The following is a 23,124-nucleotide window of genomic DNA, read 5'->3' as shown; positions in this document are numbered from 1 at the left end:
CTTAATACACAAGGCTTAAGTTTGTAAAAAAATGTGTCTGATGTGTCCTCATAGGATTTGGTGGTTTATCTACCTCTACAGATATAGAATCGATTACTTATTTAATTTTAAGTAGGTATTGTTTACACAAATTACTTTTTCTATACTCTGATATCTCTTTTATTCTGTATTCTATCCCTTAGTCTTTGCACATTCTGTTTTGTGATATCTATTTATTCTTAAATACAGGGACGACTTCACAAACCATGGTAGTAAGGTGTCACAATTGCTGATGGAGTTTGATAAAAACAAACCAAATACAATATAAAATACAGAAAAATTAAAACAAATAACCATACCAAGGAAACATGGTGCTATTCAGAAACACCACAGAGGCTTCAGAAAATGAAAGGAAATCCCAGACTCTGTGATGTTTAGTGAGAAACCTAATTAGACAAAGGTCTTCAGCACTCTAGGAAGTAGAACTGAGTGATAGAGGGTATCATAATTAAAGTCTGTGAGTCAGTTGCCCCACCCCCATCCCCCGCAAAACTTACTCAAAATAGGATATCATTGATACAAAATGTCATTGATGTTTTAAATGATGATTATTAGTGACTGAAGTCTGGTGCATAATAATTATGGTATTACCATTGACAGAATCATCCACAACAATAACAAGTTAGCAGTAAATACGATTAGCAGGTTAAGTATAACACTCTTTTCTCCTTTTCTATTGCCTGTGTGCTAGGTCATAAAGAAGATATTTATTAACTTATTTAAATAACTTATTCTACTCCATTTACAACTGGTGAGGATTAATTTGGTCAGCAGTCCTGCTGACATTATTCTGATGAGCAATGGGACGTATGTATAGGCGTAGGAGATAAATCAGTTGGTGCTGCAATGAACCATTCCAAGGACATGCCTGACTGCCACAACATATACTCTTTCATACCAATGATGGAAGAATATGCTAGAATTTTACTCAGATTACCTATATATTAAAGAATGAGAAAACAGACATACAATAAGTCATCTGGATTCTGTCATTTACACTTATATAGCATCTTTCCACATACCAAGGTTGGTTGGTAAAACCTTTTACATCACACAATGGCAATGGCAACCTGAAGCCTCAGCTCCCTGGGTGAATCAGGTGCAGGAAGTGGAGAGAGGAGAACACCCAGGATCACCACCACTGAACATACAGACACACACAATAATTCGACTGTTTTTATAAGACATGGAAAAATAACATGGAAACTCAAGACCCAATTTCTAACTACCAAGCCACTATTGTTGGCCAACAATGTTGGTCATTGAAAACCTGGATTTCCGTTTATGAATGTGAAATGTGAAGCATGTGAAAACAAGCTGTTTTATGAAGTTTTATAAAACAACTTGTTTTCCACATGCTATGCGTAAGTGCTTATCCAAGCGTTTCTTCAGTCAAATATGGTCTCATGTTCATGGCATTCATAAAACTTGCAATCTCCATCAGCAGCGTTCATTCCATTGCTGGGGACAATCTCACTCACTGTGCTTCGTAAAGTTACCCGTGTCATGCTAAGTGAGTGCTTTCTGAGGACAGGGCGCCATTTGTGATGACACATGACTTCCTTGAACATCTCCCGAAAGCGTGTAGACATCAGATTGTACAGGATGGGGTTGATAGCAGAACTGAGATAGAAGAAGACCCCAGAGATGACGTGAACATACTCGTATGCCTGAAAGATCTCCACGTGGCTGCTGATCTGGTCCATGAAGCTCCACATTAGACGGTCTGTGTGAAATGGAGCCCAACAGATTCCAAACATCACCACCAACATAACTGGAGAGCAGACAAATGGTTCAATGTGATTAGATTGCAGACTACATGTTACATTTGACAGAAATTACTTGAGGCGTAGCTTTTAACACAAATCAGTTTATTATGAAGCTTAGCACACGATACAAAATGTCAAAGCTCACAAGGGACGTAGCAGGGACTGGGCTTCGGCAACAACAAGCAACTTCGACAAATATCAAATACTCTTAACATAAACGAGGAACAAGTGCAACACAAAGCGGTAACGAGACAAGTAACAGGTGTGACGAATGAACACCCACACATATACACACAGAACCACACCCACAGACACATGCACACAGACGCAGACAGCCCCAAGGGAGGAGTCAGAACGGCAGCTTGTCCTCAAAGTGAAATTTTGGTTCATCCTCCTCCTCACACTCCCATCTCCCGGAGTGAGGAGAAGAAGGAGATGCTCTCCGTGTTGTGGTCCTAATCCCCTGAGCCAATGAAAAGCAAGTGTCTGGTGGAGGCAGACAAGCCTCGCGCTTCCACCAGTCCGCCTTTTCGGAGTACTCTGACAGGGGCGGGGTCTCACTCATGTTTGGGCAGTAATCTGTGTCCAATGAGCACTCTGAAAGTGGCGGACTACCCTCCTTGTCCGGGTAGCACATCATGTAAAAAGAACACTCGGAGAGAGATGAGCTGGTTGCCCGGCCAGTGTAGTCCACAGTTTCTAGTGAGTACTCACATGGATCCACACCCGCACACTCAGACACAGACAGCTCAAAGGAAGGAATCATGGGCGCACCATGACACAAGCAACCAAGCAAGCATTTCTCTTGCTGAAAAAAAGATAGGGTGTCCAGAAACGCCCCAACTAAAACTGCAATATGATATCCAAATTAATATCACTCCTTTGCTCAAAAACAAAAAGGTCAAAACAAACTTTTGCTTCTTCTTATTGTTATCATTTTTGTAAATACATAAAAATTAATGGATAATGAGTATATTAAATTTGTGTCCATTTCCACATTTTCTGCTCAAATACAAGTACAGTGAGTCCTCGCTTAACGACGGGTCTGGTTAACGACGGACCGGAGTGAGGACCGACTTTTTTTGAATTTCGAGCGGAGCGAGCAGTGGCAGCACGGTGGAGTGTTGTGTATGATAAGTTGGGCTGAGGCAGCTGGCAGCGCAGCCTCCACCGCAGCCCATCTCAGCAACGTGACCGCTCTTTCTCACGCTGCACGCATGCACGAGAACATTGTCAGAACGGGGGATGTAAGAGACGAAATCCCCAGCGGATTTCTTAAAGTGGCGGTCCCAAGCGCCTTGTCTGTGCACCAAACAATAATATAAGCGCGAGAAAACAAAGCTACGTCGTGCTGAATATTCAGTGCTGACGCCGAGGGAGAACTGAAAGTAATTGTGAAAATACCCAACGCGTATAACAGGGGAGAACAGAAAACAATCGCGGAATGAAATCAATGCGAAAAGAAGCAAAAAACCAAAGAGAAACAAAGGATGCCAATGGAAGTAACTGGCTGGCTGGCAAATGCTGCGAAGAACAAAAAAACCCTTACAAAAAACCAAAACCAAACGGATATGGAGAATGACAGCGGGAGGAAAACTTGAGAGGCCAGGGAGTGGCGCAGGAGGTAAGAACTTGAAGTGACAGTATAACAAACAAAATAACCCAAACAAGAAAGAGGCAGGGTGGCGAGACACCGTGAACAGACTACAGAGAGAAAAGGGCTGGAGTTTGGCAACATGGAAAGCAGACAACAACTGCGTCTGTTGTCCTTATAAACCCAGGACGACAGGTGCATGCCATCACCGCTGATTAGCCTGAGGTCTGGCTCGTGGGCTCCTCCTGGTGGCGACTGGAGGACCTGCCCTGGGGCCAGCCCTGACAAACATTGTTAGTTTTCTTCTATATTTACGAAGCGTATCTAAATCTAGGGTCACGCTTAATGACGAAAACTACTTTACAACGGACTTTTCAGTCTCTAACCCTGTCGTTAAGCGGGGACTCACTGTATAGTTTATAGTTCACGGTATCATCAGTTTACTCACACAGCATTTTAGTGGCCTGCTGCCTGCGTGTTTTCTGTTGCAGGCTGCGTTCATGGCAGCAGTTGTCCGGCTCTGGGCTGGCCTTGGTCTGCAGCATCCTCTCCCGCTTCAACTGTAGGCCAATGAGCATGTATAGCACACTAATTGTCAGCATGGGCAGGAGGAAGAAGAGCAGCGTGGTGATCTGGATGATCAGATTGTACATCCAACGAGGCTTCACCAGCATGCATGTGGCTGAGCTGGCCAAGGTCCCTTCTCCTTTCCCTCTGGGCAGGGGAATGGTGGAGATACCATGGAGGCTTGTGTTGGGTACTGCACACAGCATGGACACACTCCACACACATAAGATAACACGCTTGGCGTGGGTGCACGTGACCACGTATTTGGCCTTGAGTGGGTGCACCACGGCGATATAACGCTCAATGCTTAGAGCTGTTACATTGAGGATGGAGGCAAAGCACACAGTCTCAAAGAGGAAAGTCTTAAAGTAGCAGCCACTCTTCCCCAACAGAAATGGGTAGTTACTCCACATCTCATAGAGCTCAAGAGGCATGCCCAGCAGGAGAACCAGTAGGTCAGACACTGCAAGGCTGAATAGATAGAAATTAGTGGGCGTCCTCATCACTTTGTGACGAGTGATAACAGTACAGGTGAGGATGTTGCCCATGGCACCCACAGAGAAGATGAGCAAGTAGGTGATGCAAATAGGAAGAAAGACAGGTGAGCGTCGGTGTCCCAGGTACTTCTCCAGATACTCCTCCTGGTTTAGGCAGTAGTCCTCCAGCTCCACCTCACTAAGGTTTAGCAGGACGCTGGAGTTACAGAGCAGCTCCTGAACACAACTCAGTTCAACGGAGTCCCGTGTGGAGCAGTTGGCTTTGTTCATATCTATGATCTGGGCATGACATGAACCAAATAGAACCAAATAGTTAAAATAGATCAAAAACATTTCAGTCCTCCTGAATCTTATTATTCAGCAAGTTATTCATCATTAATATGGATGTCTTTCAGTAGACAGCAGTTACTCAGTTATTATTAATGAAAATTATCAAGAATTTGCGTAGTAAAAAAAAAAAAAAAAAATATATATATATATATATATATATATATATATATATATGGTTTGTCCTAACTATTGGGCTCAACAGCCACAACCTTTCAATCTTCATGCACCATTCAGCACACAACAAGTAATGTAGTATGCAAAGTCACATTCAGTCGATCTCTTTTGTACTGCAGAGTCATCAGTATCTTAGGAAACAATGAGGGAGTCTTACCTGAGTAGTCTTTGTGTTAAAAACATCTGCCACTTCATTCATGATGCCTGAAGAGAGGGAAGATAAATCCAGAACTGAGAACTGGATTGTCTTAGATTTTTGACCATGTGCATCACTATGGACACTGAAGCAGAATCATGCAGTTCTGGAGCACACACAGTTCTGTCCTGCTCTTTACAGCTCTGTCGTTCTCTTTGTGTCTGTCTAATGTGCATATATATGTGTGTGTGTGTGTGTGTGTGTGTGTGTGTGTGTGTGTGTGTGTGTGCACGCACACATACACACACACTACATCCACAGCATCCCCCTAATATTCATACACACATACATAAGAACATAAGAAAGCTGTTGGATTAAACAAGAAGTGTTTCCCTTTGCACATCTGTTTAAAGCTGTGGTGAATTTTTTTTTTAGTAACTTTTCTAAATGTTTGTCAGTCACTAATCCACATTTATAGCACCTAGACATGCTGGGCACTGGGTGTTTACACAATCTTACATAATCAAATAAGATTCTCACTGTTGAATCAGTTGTATCTGGTAGATCCCAATAACAGCTCACTTTGAAACAAACTTGAAGATCCCCATAAGATAAAGTTTTTACTGAACTCATTAACCAGACATACAGTACATTTAGTTTAATACTTCATTGTTTGAACATAGTAATTTTATAGTTCTTGGAGAATCATTAATGTCAAAGGAACCAAAGTCCATAATTAGTTTGAGAAAATTGAATCAATTTTTTCAATTGTGCGAGAGAAATGAGCTACATTGAGTCCCTCCCATATTGATTATGGATAAAACAGCATGTCTAAACTGTGTGAACACTCTGAACTCATCTTGACCCTAGACATAAACTAGAATGTGATTTTGTAGCAAAGATAGATCACTTCACTTAAAAAAAATAGGCTTGATAAGGTTGAGCTGTCTCACCTTCAGTCTATGGAGAGGAACTGGGACCTCCATGGCCCAAAATGACTAACAACAATCATAAATTGACACAATCTCAGAGCTTATCAAACCACCTGACCATCATTCCACTCCCTTTACCAGGATATCCTACATAGATACACTGGAATGCAGGACTCTTCTAACAGCTTGTTATATTGCTTGAACTACAAAATTCCACCAGACTTACCAGGACAATCAAAATATTGTGTGTATATTTACTATGTATTATACACTTCAAATTGTAGTGTCTGCTTCTAATATTTTGGTAATTTGTCCATTGTTTTCTTATTCTCTTCATTACTGTTGTCACATAGGGCTACTCCCCCTCTCGTAGCTGTCACTCTGGGTTCCCTCATGTCTGTATTCCCTGCCTGTTCATCCCGCCCTGCTCGTTGTCTCTGTGATTTTCCCATTGTCTGCCACGCCCCTGTCGTCATTGTTTGCACCTGATCCTTGTTTAGTTCAGTGTATATATAGTCCTTGTATTGCCCTTGTCGGTATCGGTCTTTTTGTCAAATCCTGTTCATTGTGAGTATTGTTTCCGCTGCAAGTATTCCTGCCTGTTCCGTGTTTCCCTGTCGTGTTTGGTTTATCTGTCCGAGTATGTCTGTTGTTATTTCATGTCCTGATTGCCCTCCAGTTATGACCCGTGCCCGTTATATCAACACTGCTTTTGGAATTCCCTGTAATAAATCTCACTCTCCTCAGCGTTTGTGTCCGCCTCCCTGTTCTGCGCTACGCAGAACGTTACAACTGTCACATAATTTTTATTTTAGTTAGTGTGTCAGTGTTAATTCTGAAACCCCGGTCAATAAACCTCGCTCTTCACCACATGAGTACAATTACTTTTATTCATTACACAATTATTATTATAGATTATAATTACCTGCATTATATTTTACTTACCTCATATTTATTTTAGCCAAAATTGTTGAACATTTCTAATTATGTTTACTGAAAATCTTTAACTAGATAAAAGTCTGTAGCTTGCAAGTTACATAATGAAAGGAATTTAGGTGAATATTTTATTGCTTTGCATATTATTTGTTTACAGGTTTATGGTACTTCACGGGTTTATGATTGTATTTCTGTCACGTTGAGGACCCCGGCCCCTCCCTTTTGGGCGTGTGTTAACGTTGTCCACGTGCTTTGTCTGCGTCAGTGGAACTCCGTGGTGATGGCTATGTCATGTGATAATCCGTCTCACCTGTGAATCGTCTCGTAATCACGTGGGGCTAATGTGGTTTGTCTATTTAATGTGCGTTCGCGCAGTGTCCTGTGCTTGTCGTTGTCTAGAGTTTACACATTGCTGTGTGCATGTTGTGTGTTCTTCATGCGCTGTCTTGTGGAATAATCGTTATTATTAAAAGTGACGAAAGAAAAAGGAGGATTCGTGTTTCATCCTTCCCTGCTCCGCCGTGCGTCACAGAACGACGAGCCGTCCTGAGACACCAAGACCATGCCTGGCTACGCCACCCGGCCGAAGAAGGCAAATCGCCCAAGCAAGCGACATCACCGCGCTTCGTCCTCCCCCTCGCGCTGCTGCTCTACGCCGACTCTGGCACAGATGAAGTGGGACCCCGAGTGCTCCTATCTGTTGTGTGCGGCTCGGGGGGCCGCTATACCGGAGTTGGCGGAGGAGTACCGCAAGACAGCGGTGCGGGTGTGGAGAGAGAGACATCCCTCTCCTTCCCGGGAGCTCTCACCCGAGGGCAAGCGGGAGGAGGACACCCCCCCCGTGCCAAGAGGCCACACCGTCGGAAGAGGACCCGGTGTGTGCCTACCAACTGGCCACAGCCCGGGGGCTCGAGCGCAAGGACCCCGAGCTGGCGGAGATGCTCCGCGAAGGGGTGGTGCGTATATGGAGGGAGCGACACCTTGCTCCTTCTCGCGCCACCTCGCCTCTGAAGGTAGGCGCAATTGCGTCCACCCCGGAGGTGGAATTCGGGGAGAAAGATTCTGAGGGGGAGGAGCAGGAAGAAGAGGAGGACTATTCCCCTTTGGTAGGCGAAGCCTCCATCATTAACTACGGTGGTGAGGAGGAGGAAGCCTACCCCCCCTCGGATTACAACGCCTCCACCGTTGACTACGGGGGCGAGGAGGAGGAAGCCTACCCCCCCTCGGTATGCGATGCCTCCACTGACAACCACGGTGGCGAGGAGGGGGAGGTCTTCCTCCCATCGGTGAGCTTCGCGTTCCCCGACGACTACGGCGAAGAAGAGGAGGAGGAATCGGAGGAAGAGGACTACCTCCCTCCGCCCGTAGGTCCCTCTCCCACCGTAGAGGAACACGGGGAGGAGGAAGGCTCCTATACGGAGGGAGAGGAGGAGAGTCCGCTCCCCTCTGAGAGAACAGCCGGGACTAGGAAAGGGGGTTCGGTGAGGTGTCCATCCTCCGACCGCTCCGGCGAAAGTGCGATGGACTGCTCCCGGGGTGGCAGCCCTGAGCAGTTCATGGAGTGGAGCCAGGGGACAGAGGAGGAGATGGACACAGAGGAGGAGCTCCCTTGCGGACCACAAGGCGCGTACGAAAGCCGCGCTGCACCAGGCGCGTACGAAAGCCGCGCTGCACCAGGCGCGTACGAAAGCCGCGCTGCACCTGGCGCGTCCGCCAGTCGTGCTGCACCCAGCGGAGGGTCCGCAGCGAAGGCTGGAGGAGGAACGTCCCCTGCAGCGCCTGCAGCTCCTGGTCTCTCTCCCCTCCTAGCTCTCCTCCTGGCGCGTAGCTGGGCCCCTGTTTCATGTTTGTGTGTACCAGTGTTTGTTAGTCTCCCCATTTGTGTGCCTAACCAATTTTTCCCTCTTGTGCCACTGTGTGTAAGCGTGCCTGTGTGTGTGTTTGTGAATGTTCCGTTTAATGTGTCTCACGTCTTTTCCCCCGTCTTCCCAGGGAGGGTGTTCTAGGCGATCCGTGGTGGACGCTTCACCAAGGGCAGTCACCTCCCAGACGCAGGACTGAGCGCGTCGGATCCGCCCATCGTCGTGGGTTCGGGGCACTCGGTCCTGTTGGCACCCCGGGACGGGTAGTGCCCTTGGAGGGGGCGTCTGTCACGTTGAGGACCCCGGCCCCTCCCTTTTGGGCGTGTGTTCACGTTGTCCACGTGCTTTGTCTGCGTCAGTGGATCTCCGTGGTTATGGTTGTTTCACGTGATAATCCGTCTCACCTGTGAATCGTCTCGTAATCACATGGGGCTAATGTGGTTTGTCTATTTAATGTGTGTTCGTGCAGTGTCCTGTGCTCGTCGTTGTCTAGAGTTTACACGTTGCTGTGTGCATGTTGTGTGTTCTTCGTGCGCTGTCTTGCGCAATAATCGTTATTATTAAAAGTGACGAAAGAAAAAGGAGGATTCGTGTGTCATCCTTCCCTGCTCCGCCGTGCGTCACAATTTCATTCAAAGTCCATGATATATGAAATTATGCTCATGATGGACCTCCTTGGAATACCTTAAAGGAATTTCCCACCTATTATTAAAACAGGCATATCCCCTTCCTTAGCACATACAATATAAAAGGGGTGTTGTAGTGTGAATTTTATGATTTTTTGTGTAAGAAAAAACTAAGATGTTTTTTTATCATTTTTAGAAACAAAGTCAATAGCCTCTATCTAAACAAATCAAAACATTCACACAGATTATTTCGAAACAGATTGTCATTGTAACATGAACATCACAACCAAATGTTCATTATTAACAAGACTGTGTTTTAAAGAGTGTGACGAGCAGGGAGTGCAAAATACAATGGAAGCGATTACGCCAAGTCTCAGGGAAACGGGAGGTTTTAATGAATAAAGTGAGGAAACCAAAAACCCGTGACACAATCCAAATCAATGATACAACAACACCAACAAGACAACTGCCGCTGTGGACGGGGGCGAACAGTAGGGGGCCCGCCGTACCGTGACCAAGAGGAACTGCCCATTAAGCATCTCACAATCTCAATAGATAACATATAATAACACTTGTCCTATCACATACTTGGGCTGTAGAACATTTGTTTTAATGCATTATGATATGCATTATTATATCTGAACATGAGCTTTTGTAAATCATATTGTGAATGGCGATAAAACAATTTATTGATTTGTGATTTTGGCACATGGCGATGTATAACCCTGGTACCCTAGCACTTCAAATAAATTATCCTGGAATGACTCGCTTACAGGTGTCTTTGTAGGTTGGGAAATAACTGGGAGGGCTCTGAACACTTTCTTTTCAATGGTGTTGTTACGCACGAAGGAGGAGGCACGACGAGCGTAGATCGGTGCAACAGATAACATTTAATGAAAACAGAAAACACGTTGAAGCTCCGTGCGGAGGGCAAGCACAAAACACAACTCTCGCACAGGCACGAAACTTTAGACAAAGACGAGCACAAGATACTCACTAACAATAATTTCCCCACAGCAGACCTAAAAGAGCTCCAAACTACAGTGGACTAATCTGTGGTGGGCAAGGGCAATTAAAAGAGATGGTATTAGGATGGGGCCAAATGACAAACCACACCTCCACCACAACATATTTTCCCATGTATGCAAAATTGACACATGGAGTAGGAGTGGTAGGATGTGTTCCTGTGGGGGATGCAGGATCTGTTGCATACCCGTCAAGTCTCCTGTTTTGGCTGGGAAACTATCGTATTTTACCCCTCTATCCTGTCGTCCTCCCGTATTAATATTTTCCCTTAAGTTTCCTGTATTATAATCTAATAGAGCTAGATCTAATAGAATGCCAAGAATGACAACCTCATTATAAGCCACATAGTTCAAAGCGTGGGGGAAAAGTATCTGCTTATAGTCCGGAAAATATAGTAGTAAGTAGTTTCGTAAATTATGATTTACATTATTATGGTTATCGATGTATCTCCTGATAATAATAATAATTTCCACTTATATAGTGCCTTTTGAAGAAGATGTGACACAATTTTGAGTAAATAGATGGGTTTTTAATTGAGCCTTGAATGTGTTGAGAGATGGTAAGAGCTGGAGAGAGAGGTGAAGAGAGTTCCAGAGGGTCGGGGCCGCCACTTTAAAAGATCGACCACCCATAGTGCACAGCTTAAATCTGGGAACAACTAGGAGATCAGAGTCAGATGACTGAAGCTGGCGAGTAGGGACATAATGGTGCAAAATGTTAGCCAGATATATGGGAGCCAAGCCAGAGAGTGCTTTATAAGTAAGTACTAGAACTATGTACTGGATGCGAAGATTTATCGGAAGCCAATGAAGACGCTCTAAGAGAGGCGTTATATGATCGTATTTCCTTGACTGGGTCAGAACACGATCAGCAGCATTCTGAACAGTCTGAAGGGACCGAAGAAACTTAGAGGGGAGACCATAGAGGAGAGAGTTGCAGTAATCTAGTTTAGAATTGATAAAGGAACCAAGGTTTCAGCGGATTTAGGAGACAGAAATGAACGTAGGTGGGAGATATTGCGGAGTTGGAGGAAGGCTGACTTAGTGAGTGAACGTATCTGAGGTTCGAATGAAAGAGTCGGATCAAACAGAACCCTAAGATTACGTGCAACAGGTGATGATTTGACCGGCATACCAGCAACAGTAAGTGATGTATTGGCAAGGGAAAGGACCAAAGACTTAATACCAGTGAAAATATACTCAGTCTTTTGGGTCTTGGTACTTCCAAGGTATCTTCCTAATCCCTGCCATCACAGGGAGTTTTTCCTTGCCACTGTTGCTTCTGGCTTGCTCATTATGGATCTGGATCTCCATATGATTGTAAATATGACTGCTTTGTGACAACATGTGTTGTGAAAAGCGCTATATAAATACATTTCACTTTGACTTTGATAATGCTAGTGGCAGTGCATAGGAATACCATGTAACAATGGATCCTTTCTAATAGTAAACTATAAATCTATGAAACATTTTCATTCAATATAACATTTACTGGTTGCTCCTCATTAAAAGGGATTTACATTTACATTTAAGGCATTTAGCAGATGCTCTTATCCAGAGCGACTTACAAAGTGCTTTGCATCTGATCACAATTTCCAATTGCCAGAAAATGCTATTGTAATCCAGTATGGGAGCTAATTTGAAGTCATTTAGTATGAGGTCTGAAGTCCTGTTGGTGAAGAAGAGTAAATCCTCTTGTTGTGCAGTTTACGTCAGCTCAACGAGGGTGCTCTCTTTATTCAATCAATCAATCAATCAATCAAATTTTATTTATATAGCGCTTTTTACAACAGTTATTGTCACAAAGCAGCTTTACAAGTGCCGAGTCCTAGCCCCCAGTGAGCAAGCCAAGGGCGACAGTGGCAAGGAAAAACTCCCTAGTTTTTTGCATGAGGAAGAAACCTTGAGAGGAACCAAGACTCAGGGGGGGAGCCCATCCTCCTCTGGCCGACACCGGTCACCATGACATCAACAACAATTTAGACAAAGAAATAAAGAAAACGAAAAGATGTAATAATGTCCATCATGGTGTAGGCTTATCCGGTCAGGCAGTAGGTGGCTGGCACTGGATGGATCGCTTGTCTCTCCTCATCTCATTTTTCCTCGAGCAGGCGGGCAGCCATGTGGAGAAAATAAAACGGAGAAATAGCACTGTACGGGGACATATACAGGACAGATGAAATTATAAACATTTCTGGAGTGTGGCAGCAACTCCGGCATTAAGTTAAATTATTACAGCCTAGCTAAAAAAAGGCAGAACCAGAAGGTAACATAGCCTTGGGGGCATTCTGAGACAATGGCATCCATCCACTGCACTGTGAACAAACTTGAGTCACCACGAGCAGTGACAGGACGACAGCACCAGCACCCCAGTTTACCATAAAACCCTTTGTCTATGAACCCCTGGATCTGTACCTTTATCTAAGGGGGAATATTAATTATCAAACGCTAAACCAAATAGGTGGGTTTTCAACCTAGACTTAAAGATTGTGACTGTGTCAGAGTCCCGGACACATTATTCTTTATCTCAGATGCCCTGTAAGCTGAGTCTCAGAGGGGTAAAAAATGCTTTCTGCTTTTAGTAATTTACCTTTGCATACATTTATTTTAAAATGTATAATCAGGGAGTTTTCTGCTTAGAAGGGGAAGAATCATTCTTAATTACTGTGACGTGACGGAAGCAGCAGGGGGCGAAATAGGCATTGTCATACCTTTAATTTCCGTAGCACCCATAGACTGACAAAACACCTTTCAAAATTAAAGGCACAGAAGCTTTGGAGGAATAACTCTTTTTGAGGAATATGCAGCACTGGATGACAGGACCTATAGGAATTTATAGGGTGTTTGTGATTAGTGACAGGTGTGCTGCATTAACAAAGTGGTTCAATATTCTGGCGACTGCAATTGAGGGAGTGGTGGGGAACTGGGCGTCGCCCCTGAGCCCCGGTCATTGATAATCATTGATAAACTACAGAACCTACAGATGCTCTTCCTCACATCAAAAGTCCCTGTGAAGCACCTTTACTAACTCTGCTACATTTAAAAATGCTGTGATGTGTCAGACAGCTGCAGTATGATATTTTGACCTCATTACTGATATACAGTATTTATTAACTGGGGAGGAATTTCTTTTGGTATGAAGTCTTGAAATAAGTCATAGAGCCGCACACTTGTGCAGAGTGCAGACAATTTTATAGGCCAAAGGCTACAGCTATTTTTACATTGTCCAGGAAGCCAGGTCGATGCACTGGCCTCATGTCAGCAAGTCAGCAATTGACTCCCAAGCTCATGGTTCAGCTGTTCCCCTCTGTCCCAGAGGCACTAATGTGGAGAGAGGTGAGCACATTCTGCCAGATAATCAAACGGTATTGCTGACAGAGCATGAAAGCTAAGGCAGACCTCTCTCTTACACAAATAAACCCAGGCAGTGCCCAATAACTCAGCCTTCAGTAATGACCTAAGAACCTGTTGTTAGCATCTTGCAGTTAACTTTACAGAACTTTAAATATCAATTTAGTTCTACTGATGTCATTGCCCATTATTTGCAGAACTTTTAAAGACAAAATATTATGCAGGAACAGAACAAATGTTCCTAAATATAGTTTATTTAAATTGTTTCATTTTTGTTCTTGCAGTAATATTTGATTACAGTTCAGTGATTTTGGTGTTATGCAAATATGACATTATAGAAAAAACTTTAGTGCTTGCCCTTGATGAAGGTGTTTGGGTTTATTTAGAAATAATGGAATATAGATAAGCCAGTGAGTTAACCTCTCGTGTCCAAGCAATCAAAATGCTCCTGGTATACCTCAAGTTAGAGAATCTTACGAAAAACATGTTAACCTGGACTAAAACACCAAAAATATTGCCCTAAAACAAATCATTTTTCAAAGAAAGCAGAAAAAATACAGAGTCTGGCAAAGATTTTTACCATGGCATCCCACTCAGGAACTTTCCGCTAACTTGTAATGCTGCACAGGGAATGGAATACACTTGAAAACTAAAGCTTTGTTTTGAGTTACATTATAACATGTGGATGCATCTGAATTCTGAATCAAGCATCCTTAGGAGAAATGTTTGATGTGATAGACTTCATGCCAAAAAATCACACACACACACACACACACACACACACACACACACACACACACACACACACACAAATGCCTAAACCCATGAGGAACCCTAAGCTGTCCGGTTATACAATCTCTGATCTCAGCTCCATACTGCATCATTGCCCTTGTTGTCATCACAGTGTGGGTGTCATTACTTTTATTTAATCCTAATGAATGAATGAATGTTCAATTTATATAGCGCCTTTCAGGATACCCAAGGCACTTTACAATTTTAACACAGGTACAAGTCTCAGACAACCAATCACACACACACCAGTGAGAAGCAGCAGCCAATTGCACACAGCGTACTCTCTACCGGGATCCACAGCCCCCTGGGGGACTGAATGGGGTGCAGGAAGGGGAGAGAGGACAGACATTAGGTGTTCCAATCACATCATGGCCACAGGTGTATAAAATTAAGCATGTATGCATGCAGCCATTTTTACAATCATTTGTGAAAGAATGGGTTGCTCTCAGGAGCTCAGTGAATTCCAGCGTGGAACTCGAGGATGGTCCACCCTTTGCAGCTAGAATAGCTTCAACTCTTCTGGGAAGGCTGTCCAAAAGGTTTAGGAGTGGGCCATACTTCCAGAAGCGCAATTGTGAGGTTACATACTGATATTAGATGAGAAGGCCTGGCTCTCCACTCTAATTCATCCCAAACGTGTCCTATTGTGTTGAGGTCAGGACTCTGTGCAGGCCAGTCAAGTTCATCCACATCAGACTCTGCCATCCATGTCTTTATGGACCTTGCATTGTGTACTGGTTATGTTGGAAGATGGAGGGGTCAGCTCCAAACGGTTGCCACAACGTCGGGAGCATGGAATTGTCCAAAATGTCTTGGTATGCTGAAACATTTAGACTTCCTTTCACTGGAATTAAGGGACCAAGCCCAGCTCCTGAAAAACTTGGATGTATGGTTTGGATGCAGCTACATGACCATTGGAACTCCATTTCATGAAGCACTCTGCGCACGGCTCTTAAGCTAATCTGAAGGCCACATGAAGTTTGAATATCTGTAGTGATTGACTACAGAAAGTTGGCAACCTCTTCGCACTATGCGCTTCAGCATTCGCTGACCCCGCTCCGTCAGTTTACGTGGCCTACCACTTCGAGGCTTAGTTGCTGTCAGTTGACTGTGGAATATTTAGGAGCAAGGAAATTTCACGACTTTGTTCACGGATTTGTTGCACAGGTAGCATCCTATCACAGTTCCACGCTGGAATTCACTGAGCTCCTGAGAGCGACCCATTCTTTCACAAATGTTTGTAAAAACAGTCTGCATGACTAGGTGGAAAGAAAGCATGTTGTGGAGTGCTAATCTGTAGATCCCATATGTGGTTGTCCACCCTGGTGTACTGTTTCCTACCATTACAGGACCCCTACCAAACACACACACCTTCATGCAAACTTTGTTTGCTAGGGGCTCTTGGTCAACCCCTCCTGTGTCCAAGTAGTTCTTGCCTGACTCCCACTTGGGCAGAATGGTTGGACTGGAATGATACCAAGGACTGTGGTCTTCTGTCTGTTAATACCTGCCCCCAGGCTTCAGCACAACGAATGCCCTGTGCCCTGACCTACCCCCACTGCACCCTGCCAACCTTACCAACCTGAGAAAGCTACTCCTGCAACATTCTGCCAGCTAGAGGGCATGGCTCCCACTTAATTAAACGTAGTCCTCATCTGTCTGTCAGGCCTGTCATCACTGTTCTCACCTGTGTCTCGTTAGTCTCCTTGTTTATGTCTGTATTTATATTCACTGCATTTTACTTAGTCCTTTGTCAGTCATTGTCTGTATGTAGTCATTTGGTTCTTAGTTTTGATTTTCCTACTGTCTGGTTCCCTCGTCTGTGTTTCTCCTGCTTCCTCGGTTCATTGATTCTGTGTAGCGTATGTTGTAAGCCCCGCTGTGTTCTGTCTGCATTTTCCCCGGTAAAGTTACTCTGCCTGCTCTCGTCCTAGCTCCCCTCCTTATCATCAGTTCGTTGGTTTTCTGTTTCCCTGCCTCCCTGTATTTATAAGTACTTTCTGTTTGATTTTCCTGGTGTTCGGTTTAGTTCTCCCGTGTTATGTTGGCTGGTGCTCCGTGTTTGTTCTGTTTCCTTTCCGTTCGCGTTATACTTGTATTAATCGTGATTCTCGTCTCTAAGTCTATTGGTTAGCGTGTCTATGTTCTATTATATTTATCTTGCCATCGTGTGTGCATTCCTTTATGTTTACGCCCCCTCGTACTTGGTCGTCCTCCCGTTCTGACCTTTGTTTTATCACTTTAATAAAACTTAAAGATTCCTGCGACTGTCACACCTGCCTTGTTAGAACATTACAGGCATCTGATTTCTGCTCCATTTTTGCTGCCAAAAGTCACACACTTTCATCTTGCAGTAGCTTGATGTGCCTTTTTATTTATTAAACAAAGAGTTTTTTCCAAGTCTTTAATCAGTATCATAATTTAGGCATCATGGCATCATTTCCTTTCATATTGATTTTAGGTCAGCTGCAAAAAATCACACAGAGCTTCATGCATTATATAATTAAGAACTGTAAGTGTTTTCTGCAGTCATAGAAAACATTTTCATTCTCATGAAAAAATTGATAAAATAGATCAGGTGCTAAAAGTATAAATAAGGATTAGTAGTATTGCATGCAGTTGTACTGCACAAAGGCATATTGTATACCATGATTGTAATATGCATCAGAAGAAACTGGCATAATTGTCTCTCACAGTGCATATGCTTGGAATTGAAAGGAATTTGTTCAAAGTTCAGTATGGCTTTTGAATTTTTCTTGACTTTGATGCCCTCCTTCAGATTTTCCTTTGCCTCCTTTCCTTTGCTGAACTTTCATGATCATCCATGGCTTGTTGTTAGGAAACACGTGGATCCTTGTCCTGGTGGTGACAATGTGACAATGTATGTTGTAACGTTTGCGAGGGACAGGTGCGACGCAAAAGCAGATTTCGGGGGTTTTAATGAAGACAGTAACAAACACTGAACGAAGGAGAGCAAACCACGACTATGACACAGAAGGCAGAGGGAACTATACTAAACAATAGGGAGAGAATACCAACAAAACGAATAAGCTAAACAACCGGGAAACGTTAATGTAATAACCCATACAACCTAAGACACCAGATATATATATGGGGAGAACATACTACAAGAGGAGCAATTATACAGGGTGACTAGGAAGAGGTAACACAACAGCATAAGCTAACAAAACAGACAACAAGATTACAAAACAGAAAACCTATCAATGACGGGGAGCATACACAAAGGAAACACCAGCGTAAAACAAGGGGAAACATAACCAACATACAAAGACAAGGGAATAGAACTAAGAGAGAATGCGGGTAATGAAAGGGACAGATCTATAAGGGAAACAAGAGGAGCAGCGAAGAACTTACGTACAAGGAATGACCGACACCGGGGTAAAACACGAGGGTGTTTTTATACACGGAAACATGACGGTGGAACAAGACTCAGGTGTACGAGACTGATGACGGGGGCGTGACCGACAGAGGGAGGAACGAATGGGAGCGGGGAGCTAGGCGGGACCAGGTAGGAGGGAGGGGCTGGACGTGACATAACCCCCCCTCAAGGCGTGCAACTCCAGGGCACGCCAACCAGGGAGGGCCGGACAGACGCTGGGGACAGAGATACCATGACACAGAGGGAAACGAGCGGGCGAGGCCGGGGCAGGGACAACAGACACGGGGCAGGATGGAGACAACGGCCCGGACTCCGGACGTATGGGGGGCCTGGGACAAGGAACGGGCGGTGACGCGGGAACGGGGCCAAATGGGATAGGACAGGGGGGTGACACAGGAGGCGGAACTGAGGGGGCCGGACAAGATGGGGACAAGGGAACAGGACCGGAAGCTCGGGACGACTGGGACACTGAGGTAAACAGACGGATGACGACGGAGACGGGGACGGGAACAAAGTGGGTGATGATTTGGGGAACAGAGACGGGAACAGGGACATGGAGGACACTACCACGGATGGACACAGGGACAGGTACGTGGACGCGGACAGAGACGCACACAGGAACAGGGACCAACAGGAAACCAGGGAGGGGACAGGGCAAAAGAGGGAACACAGGCGAGCATAAAACAGGGTTAACATGAGTGTCAGTGTCCGGACGGTTCAGCATGGAACCAGCCCCAGGCCCACAGGCGGGCAAGGCAGTCACTGTGGGGGCTGGCGTGGGCTGAGGAGTGTCCTGGGGAACCGGCAGAGCCGGAGGAGGAGCCGGGGAGGGGTCCATGGGTACAGGCAGGTCTGGCTGAGGGACAGCGGAGACCGGGGAGGCCGGTGGAGGGGCCGCAGGAACAGGCGGGGTTCGCAGGCGGGCAGCGGGAACAGGCGGGGGCCACTGGCAGGCAGCGGGAACAGGCGGGGGCCGCTGGCGGGCAGCGGGAACAGGCGGCGTCGCCGTGCAGACGTCATCAGGGGGCGAGGTCGCCGTGCAGACGTCATCGGGGGGGCGTGACCGCCGAGCCGACGTCATCGGGGGGGCGTGACCGCCAGGCCGACGTCATCGGGGGGGCGTGACCGCCAGGCCGACGTCATCGGGGGGGCGTGACCGCCAGGCCGACGTCATCGGGGGGGCGTGACCGCCAGGCCGACGTCATCGGGGGGGCGTGTCCGCCGGGCCGACGTCATCGGGGGGCGTGTCCGCCGGGCCGACGTCATCGGGGGGCGTGTCCGCCGGGCCGACGTCATCGGGGGGCGTGTCCGCCGGGCCGACGTCTTCGGGGGGCGTGGCAGCCGGAGCGACGCTATCGGGGGGCGTGGCCACCGGGCCGACGCTATCGGGAGGCGGAGTCCCCGGGCCGACATCATCGGGAGGCGGAGTCTCCGGGCCGACGTCATCGGGGGGCGGAGCCTCTCGGCTGCAGATGTCGTCAGGAGCCATGGCTGCCAGACCGCAGACGTCCTCGTGGGGCGTGACCGCGGGGCCGCTCTGTTGTGGCGTGGGGACCTGAGTGTCGCTGGCACTGGCCCTCCGGCCTGGAATCTTCTTCACTCGGATTATGGGGTCGGATAGCGGAGCTATGAGGGGGCGGTGCATCGGGGGACAGCCACCCCCAAGGTCTTCCTTGGGGAATAACCCCCCATAGTGCTCCCTGGTGGAACGGGAAGAGGACCGGTGGGAAACACCAGCGAACCTGGTGCGCATCAGCTTAATAAATCCTTCCACAGTCCAGGCCTCCTTCATACGGGTAGACAAGATAATGTCTGCCCACTCGAGCGCTTTGTCGGTGAGCAGAGACCGCATAAACATTACCAACACGTTCTCTGGGGATGTGGGGCAGGTAAGCTGCTTGATATATATCTCGCATTGCATAGCATAACAGTCGGCAGACTTCGTCTCTCCACTGTAACTCTCAGGACAGCAAACTAGTGAGGGCAGAGAAACGGGGTTGCCTCTAGCGTCCCTCTCGAGGAACAACTTTAGGTTGTCTAGTTCACCCCGGAACCACTCGTTATTACCTCGTAGGTCTGGATTGCTATTCGCACTCTCTACCTGCTGCGTCATGATCTGGTTGGTCATTTTTTAACGTTTGCGAGGGACAGGTGTGACGCAAAAGCAGATTTCGGGGGTTTTAATGAAGAGAGTAACAAACACTGAACGAAGGAGAGCAAACCACGACTATGACACAGAAGGCTGAGGGAACTATACTAAACAATAGGGAGAGAATACCAACAAAACGAATAAGCTAAACAACAGGGAAACGTTAATGTACAACCTAAGACACCAGATATATATACGGGGAGAACATACTACAAGAGGAGCAATTATACAGGGTGACTAGGAAGAGGTAACACAACAGCATAAGCTAACAAAACAGACAACAAGATTACAAACCAGAAAACCTATCAATGACGGGGAGCATACACAAAGGAAACACCAGCGTAAAACAAGGGGAAACGTAACCAACATACGAAGACAAGGGAATAGAACTAAGAGAGAACGCGGGTAACGACAGGGACAGATCTATAAGGGAAACAAGAGGAGCAGTGAAGGACTTACGTACAAGGAATGACCGACACCAGGGTAAAACACGAGGGTGTTTTTATACACGGAAACACGACGGTGGAACAAGACTCAGGTGTACGAGACTGACGACGGGGGCGTGACAGACAGAGGGAGGAACAAATGGGAGCGGGGAGCTAGGCGGGACCAGGTAGGAGGGAGGGGCTGGACGTGACATATGTAATGTCAACTAACACAGAGGAGGTGTACGTGTCAATTCTATCATCCTCAAACACCAACCAATCTGTGCCACTCAAACATATTCGTATGGTTCCAGTATTAGGTTCCAGTATTAGGTTTGACTGTGTTGATAAGCGGTCTGTATGCTGGAGTTTTGAACAGTGAAATATGATCAAAAGAAATTGTGAAAAACAACTGTGAAAGATCTATATCAGTTTTGTGAAGTGGATTACCTGAATTGCAATTGTATGTATACATATGTATTTTATATATGTGTATTCTTGTGATCTTCTATTTTTTTATTTGTTATTTTAAAGTATGTTTTCTTATTTTTAAATCAGTTCTTTGACCATAGTCACAATAAAACACAGAGGTGGGGACTCGAGTCACATGACTTGGACTCGAGTCAGACTCGAGTCATTAATATTAAGACTTTTGACTTGACTTGAAAAAATATTCAGAGACTTAGACTTGACTTGGACTTTTACACCAATAACTTGGGACTTGAATTGGACTTGAACCTGTTTACTTGCAAAGACTTGATTTTTTTTTTACCCCAAATCTAAATTTTAAAACGCATATTAATATTTATAAAGTGTGCCCCATTAATTTCATTTCCGTCCTTCTGACGCAGACCAGTCCTCTGCTTTTCCACACTCTGTACGTGTGTGTGTGCGTGAGCTGCAGCACAACCAATCAAATGGGGGGTTGGCGAACGTAAATTTTTACCGGGCGGGGTGTAAAATGGACACAAATTAAGTATTATATCGCGGTCGATCGATCGCCAGTGGTTGGTGCCAGAGCGAACTAGTAACTCATAGAATCATAGATGTGGATCAGAGGTAAATAAACTAGATTTTTTTTCCGGCGTGAGAAATCGGATGTGTGGCGTGAGAGCGTGTGAAGACGGTCAAATGCGTGTGTCTCACGCTTAATGCGTGAGAGTTGGCAACCCTGGGTTCTGTATCTGAACTCGGGGAAGAGAGCCTCTCTCTGTCACCATCATATCCAGTTCTATCTCAGCATGGATTGTGTATTTGAAGACATCTACGTCGAGAAAAAAATATATTGACAAAAGTGGAGCGAGTTTTCAGCTATGGGGACATCATTCATCATGCACAAATGACATACAGACTTTTGGCCAGCAAATGCAATGCAGAATAGTTTACTGAAATGTCAAAAGTTGCAGATTCCTGTTAATTGTTCAGTTCTTATATTTGTTTGTCTTGTGTCACTCACACATGGACACACATGTTCTCCAAGAAACCAGATAAGAGAAGAGAGGGAAAATGCTGGTTCTTTGTATTGTACTGTGAAAATATCAGCACTTTTTATTTGAACATGGAGTTCTACTTATGACTTTTTCACAGAATATTTATTTCTGGTAAATTGTAGTTTAAAGTATGAATATTTTTGCAGCTAAGTTTAACAAATTGAACTGTGCAATAAAGAGGTGTAATTTTAATTTTTTTTTATACTTCGTGTTTTCAGTTGCACATGTTTTATCAAGATTTGAGGAGAATACAGATTTAAAAAAGAACGCATATTTACATTTAAAATATACCTGCAACATTGGTTAAATAAAAAAAAAAGACTCGAAAGGACTTGAAATTCCAAGTTTCAGACTTGGGACTTGACTTGACTGTTGCCTGTCTTGACTCGAGACTTGACTTGACTTGAGTGTCTTTGCTTGAGACTTGACTCGGGACTTGAGGTATAAAGACTTGGACTTACTTGAGACTTGCAAAACACTGACTTGGTCCCACCTCTGATAAAACAAGTGGGATATGTCTTCACCCAGCATGCCATCACTCATCACCATCTAGTACTGGTTTTTATAAACAGCCAAAATTCACATGAATTTGGCTATAGTATGAAACTGAATAATTTACTTGAATTGACATTACATGTATTCTTGCTTATATGTGGGTTTGTAGATTATGAACACGTCTGGGTAACTAGTGGGTAGCAGACACCGATCCATTTATGCATTGAACAAATGCCGCTTAATGATGCATTCCCATCTGTCTTGTCATTAAAATGCAGATGGTGACCCATAAACTCCCCATAACCTCTGTAAAGTGAGCCTATTCTCTAACACTACACAAAAGCCAGTGGCCTGGCTGTCATTCTCTGCATTATTCAGCAATTTAAAACACACTTTTTGCCAAACATTAAAGACAGTTCCCTACATTAGACACAATATTCAAAACTGAAAACTGTTTCTTTTAAAAAACACTGCCATGCAATAGCCACACCCACATATCAATTATCCAAATCCACAAGTAAAAACTATTTGTAAC

At 45.2% G+C, this 23,124-nt stretch overlaps 1 protein-coding gene across 1 annotated transcript; it reads right to left on the bottom strand.

Moving 5' to 3' along the window:
• Nucleotides 1-1,202: 1,202 nt before the first annotated feature.
• nmur1a (neuromedin U receptor 1a) lies at nucleotides 1,203-4,736 on the bottom strand. The gene is made up of 2 exons (XM_077024169.1): nucleotides 3,851-4,736; nucleotides 1,203-1,813 (listed from the first exon to the last, which is right to left on the bottom strand). Exons 1-2 carry the CDS (start codon nucleotides 4,734-4,736, stop codon nucleotides 1,428-1,430), a joined length of 1,272 nt encoding a protein of 423 aa, XP_076880284.1. The 3' UTR covers nucleotides 1,203-1,427.
• Between the last annotated feature and the right edge of the window lie 18,388 nt (nucleotides 4,737-23,124).

The sequence above is a fragment of the Brachyhypopomus gauderio genome, chromosome 12 (assembly GCF_052324685.1).
Source record: "Brachyhypopomus gauderio isolate BG-103 chromosome 12, BGAUD_0.2, whole genome shotgun sequence".
NCBI classification, from domain to species: Eukaryota; Metazoa; Chordata; class Actinopteri; order Gymnotiformes; family Hypopomidae; genus Brachyhypopomus; species Brachyhypopomus gauderio.
Note: the sequence above shows the minus strand (reverse complement) of the source record. Positions and strands in the feature narration are given on the sequence as shown.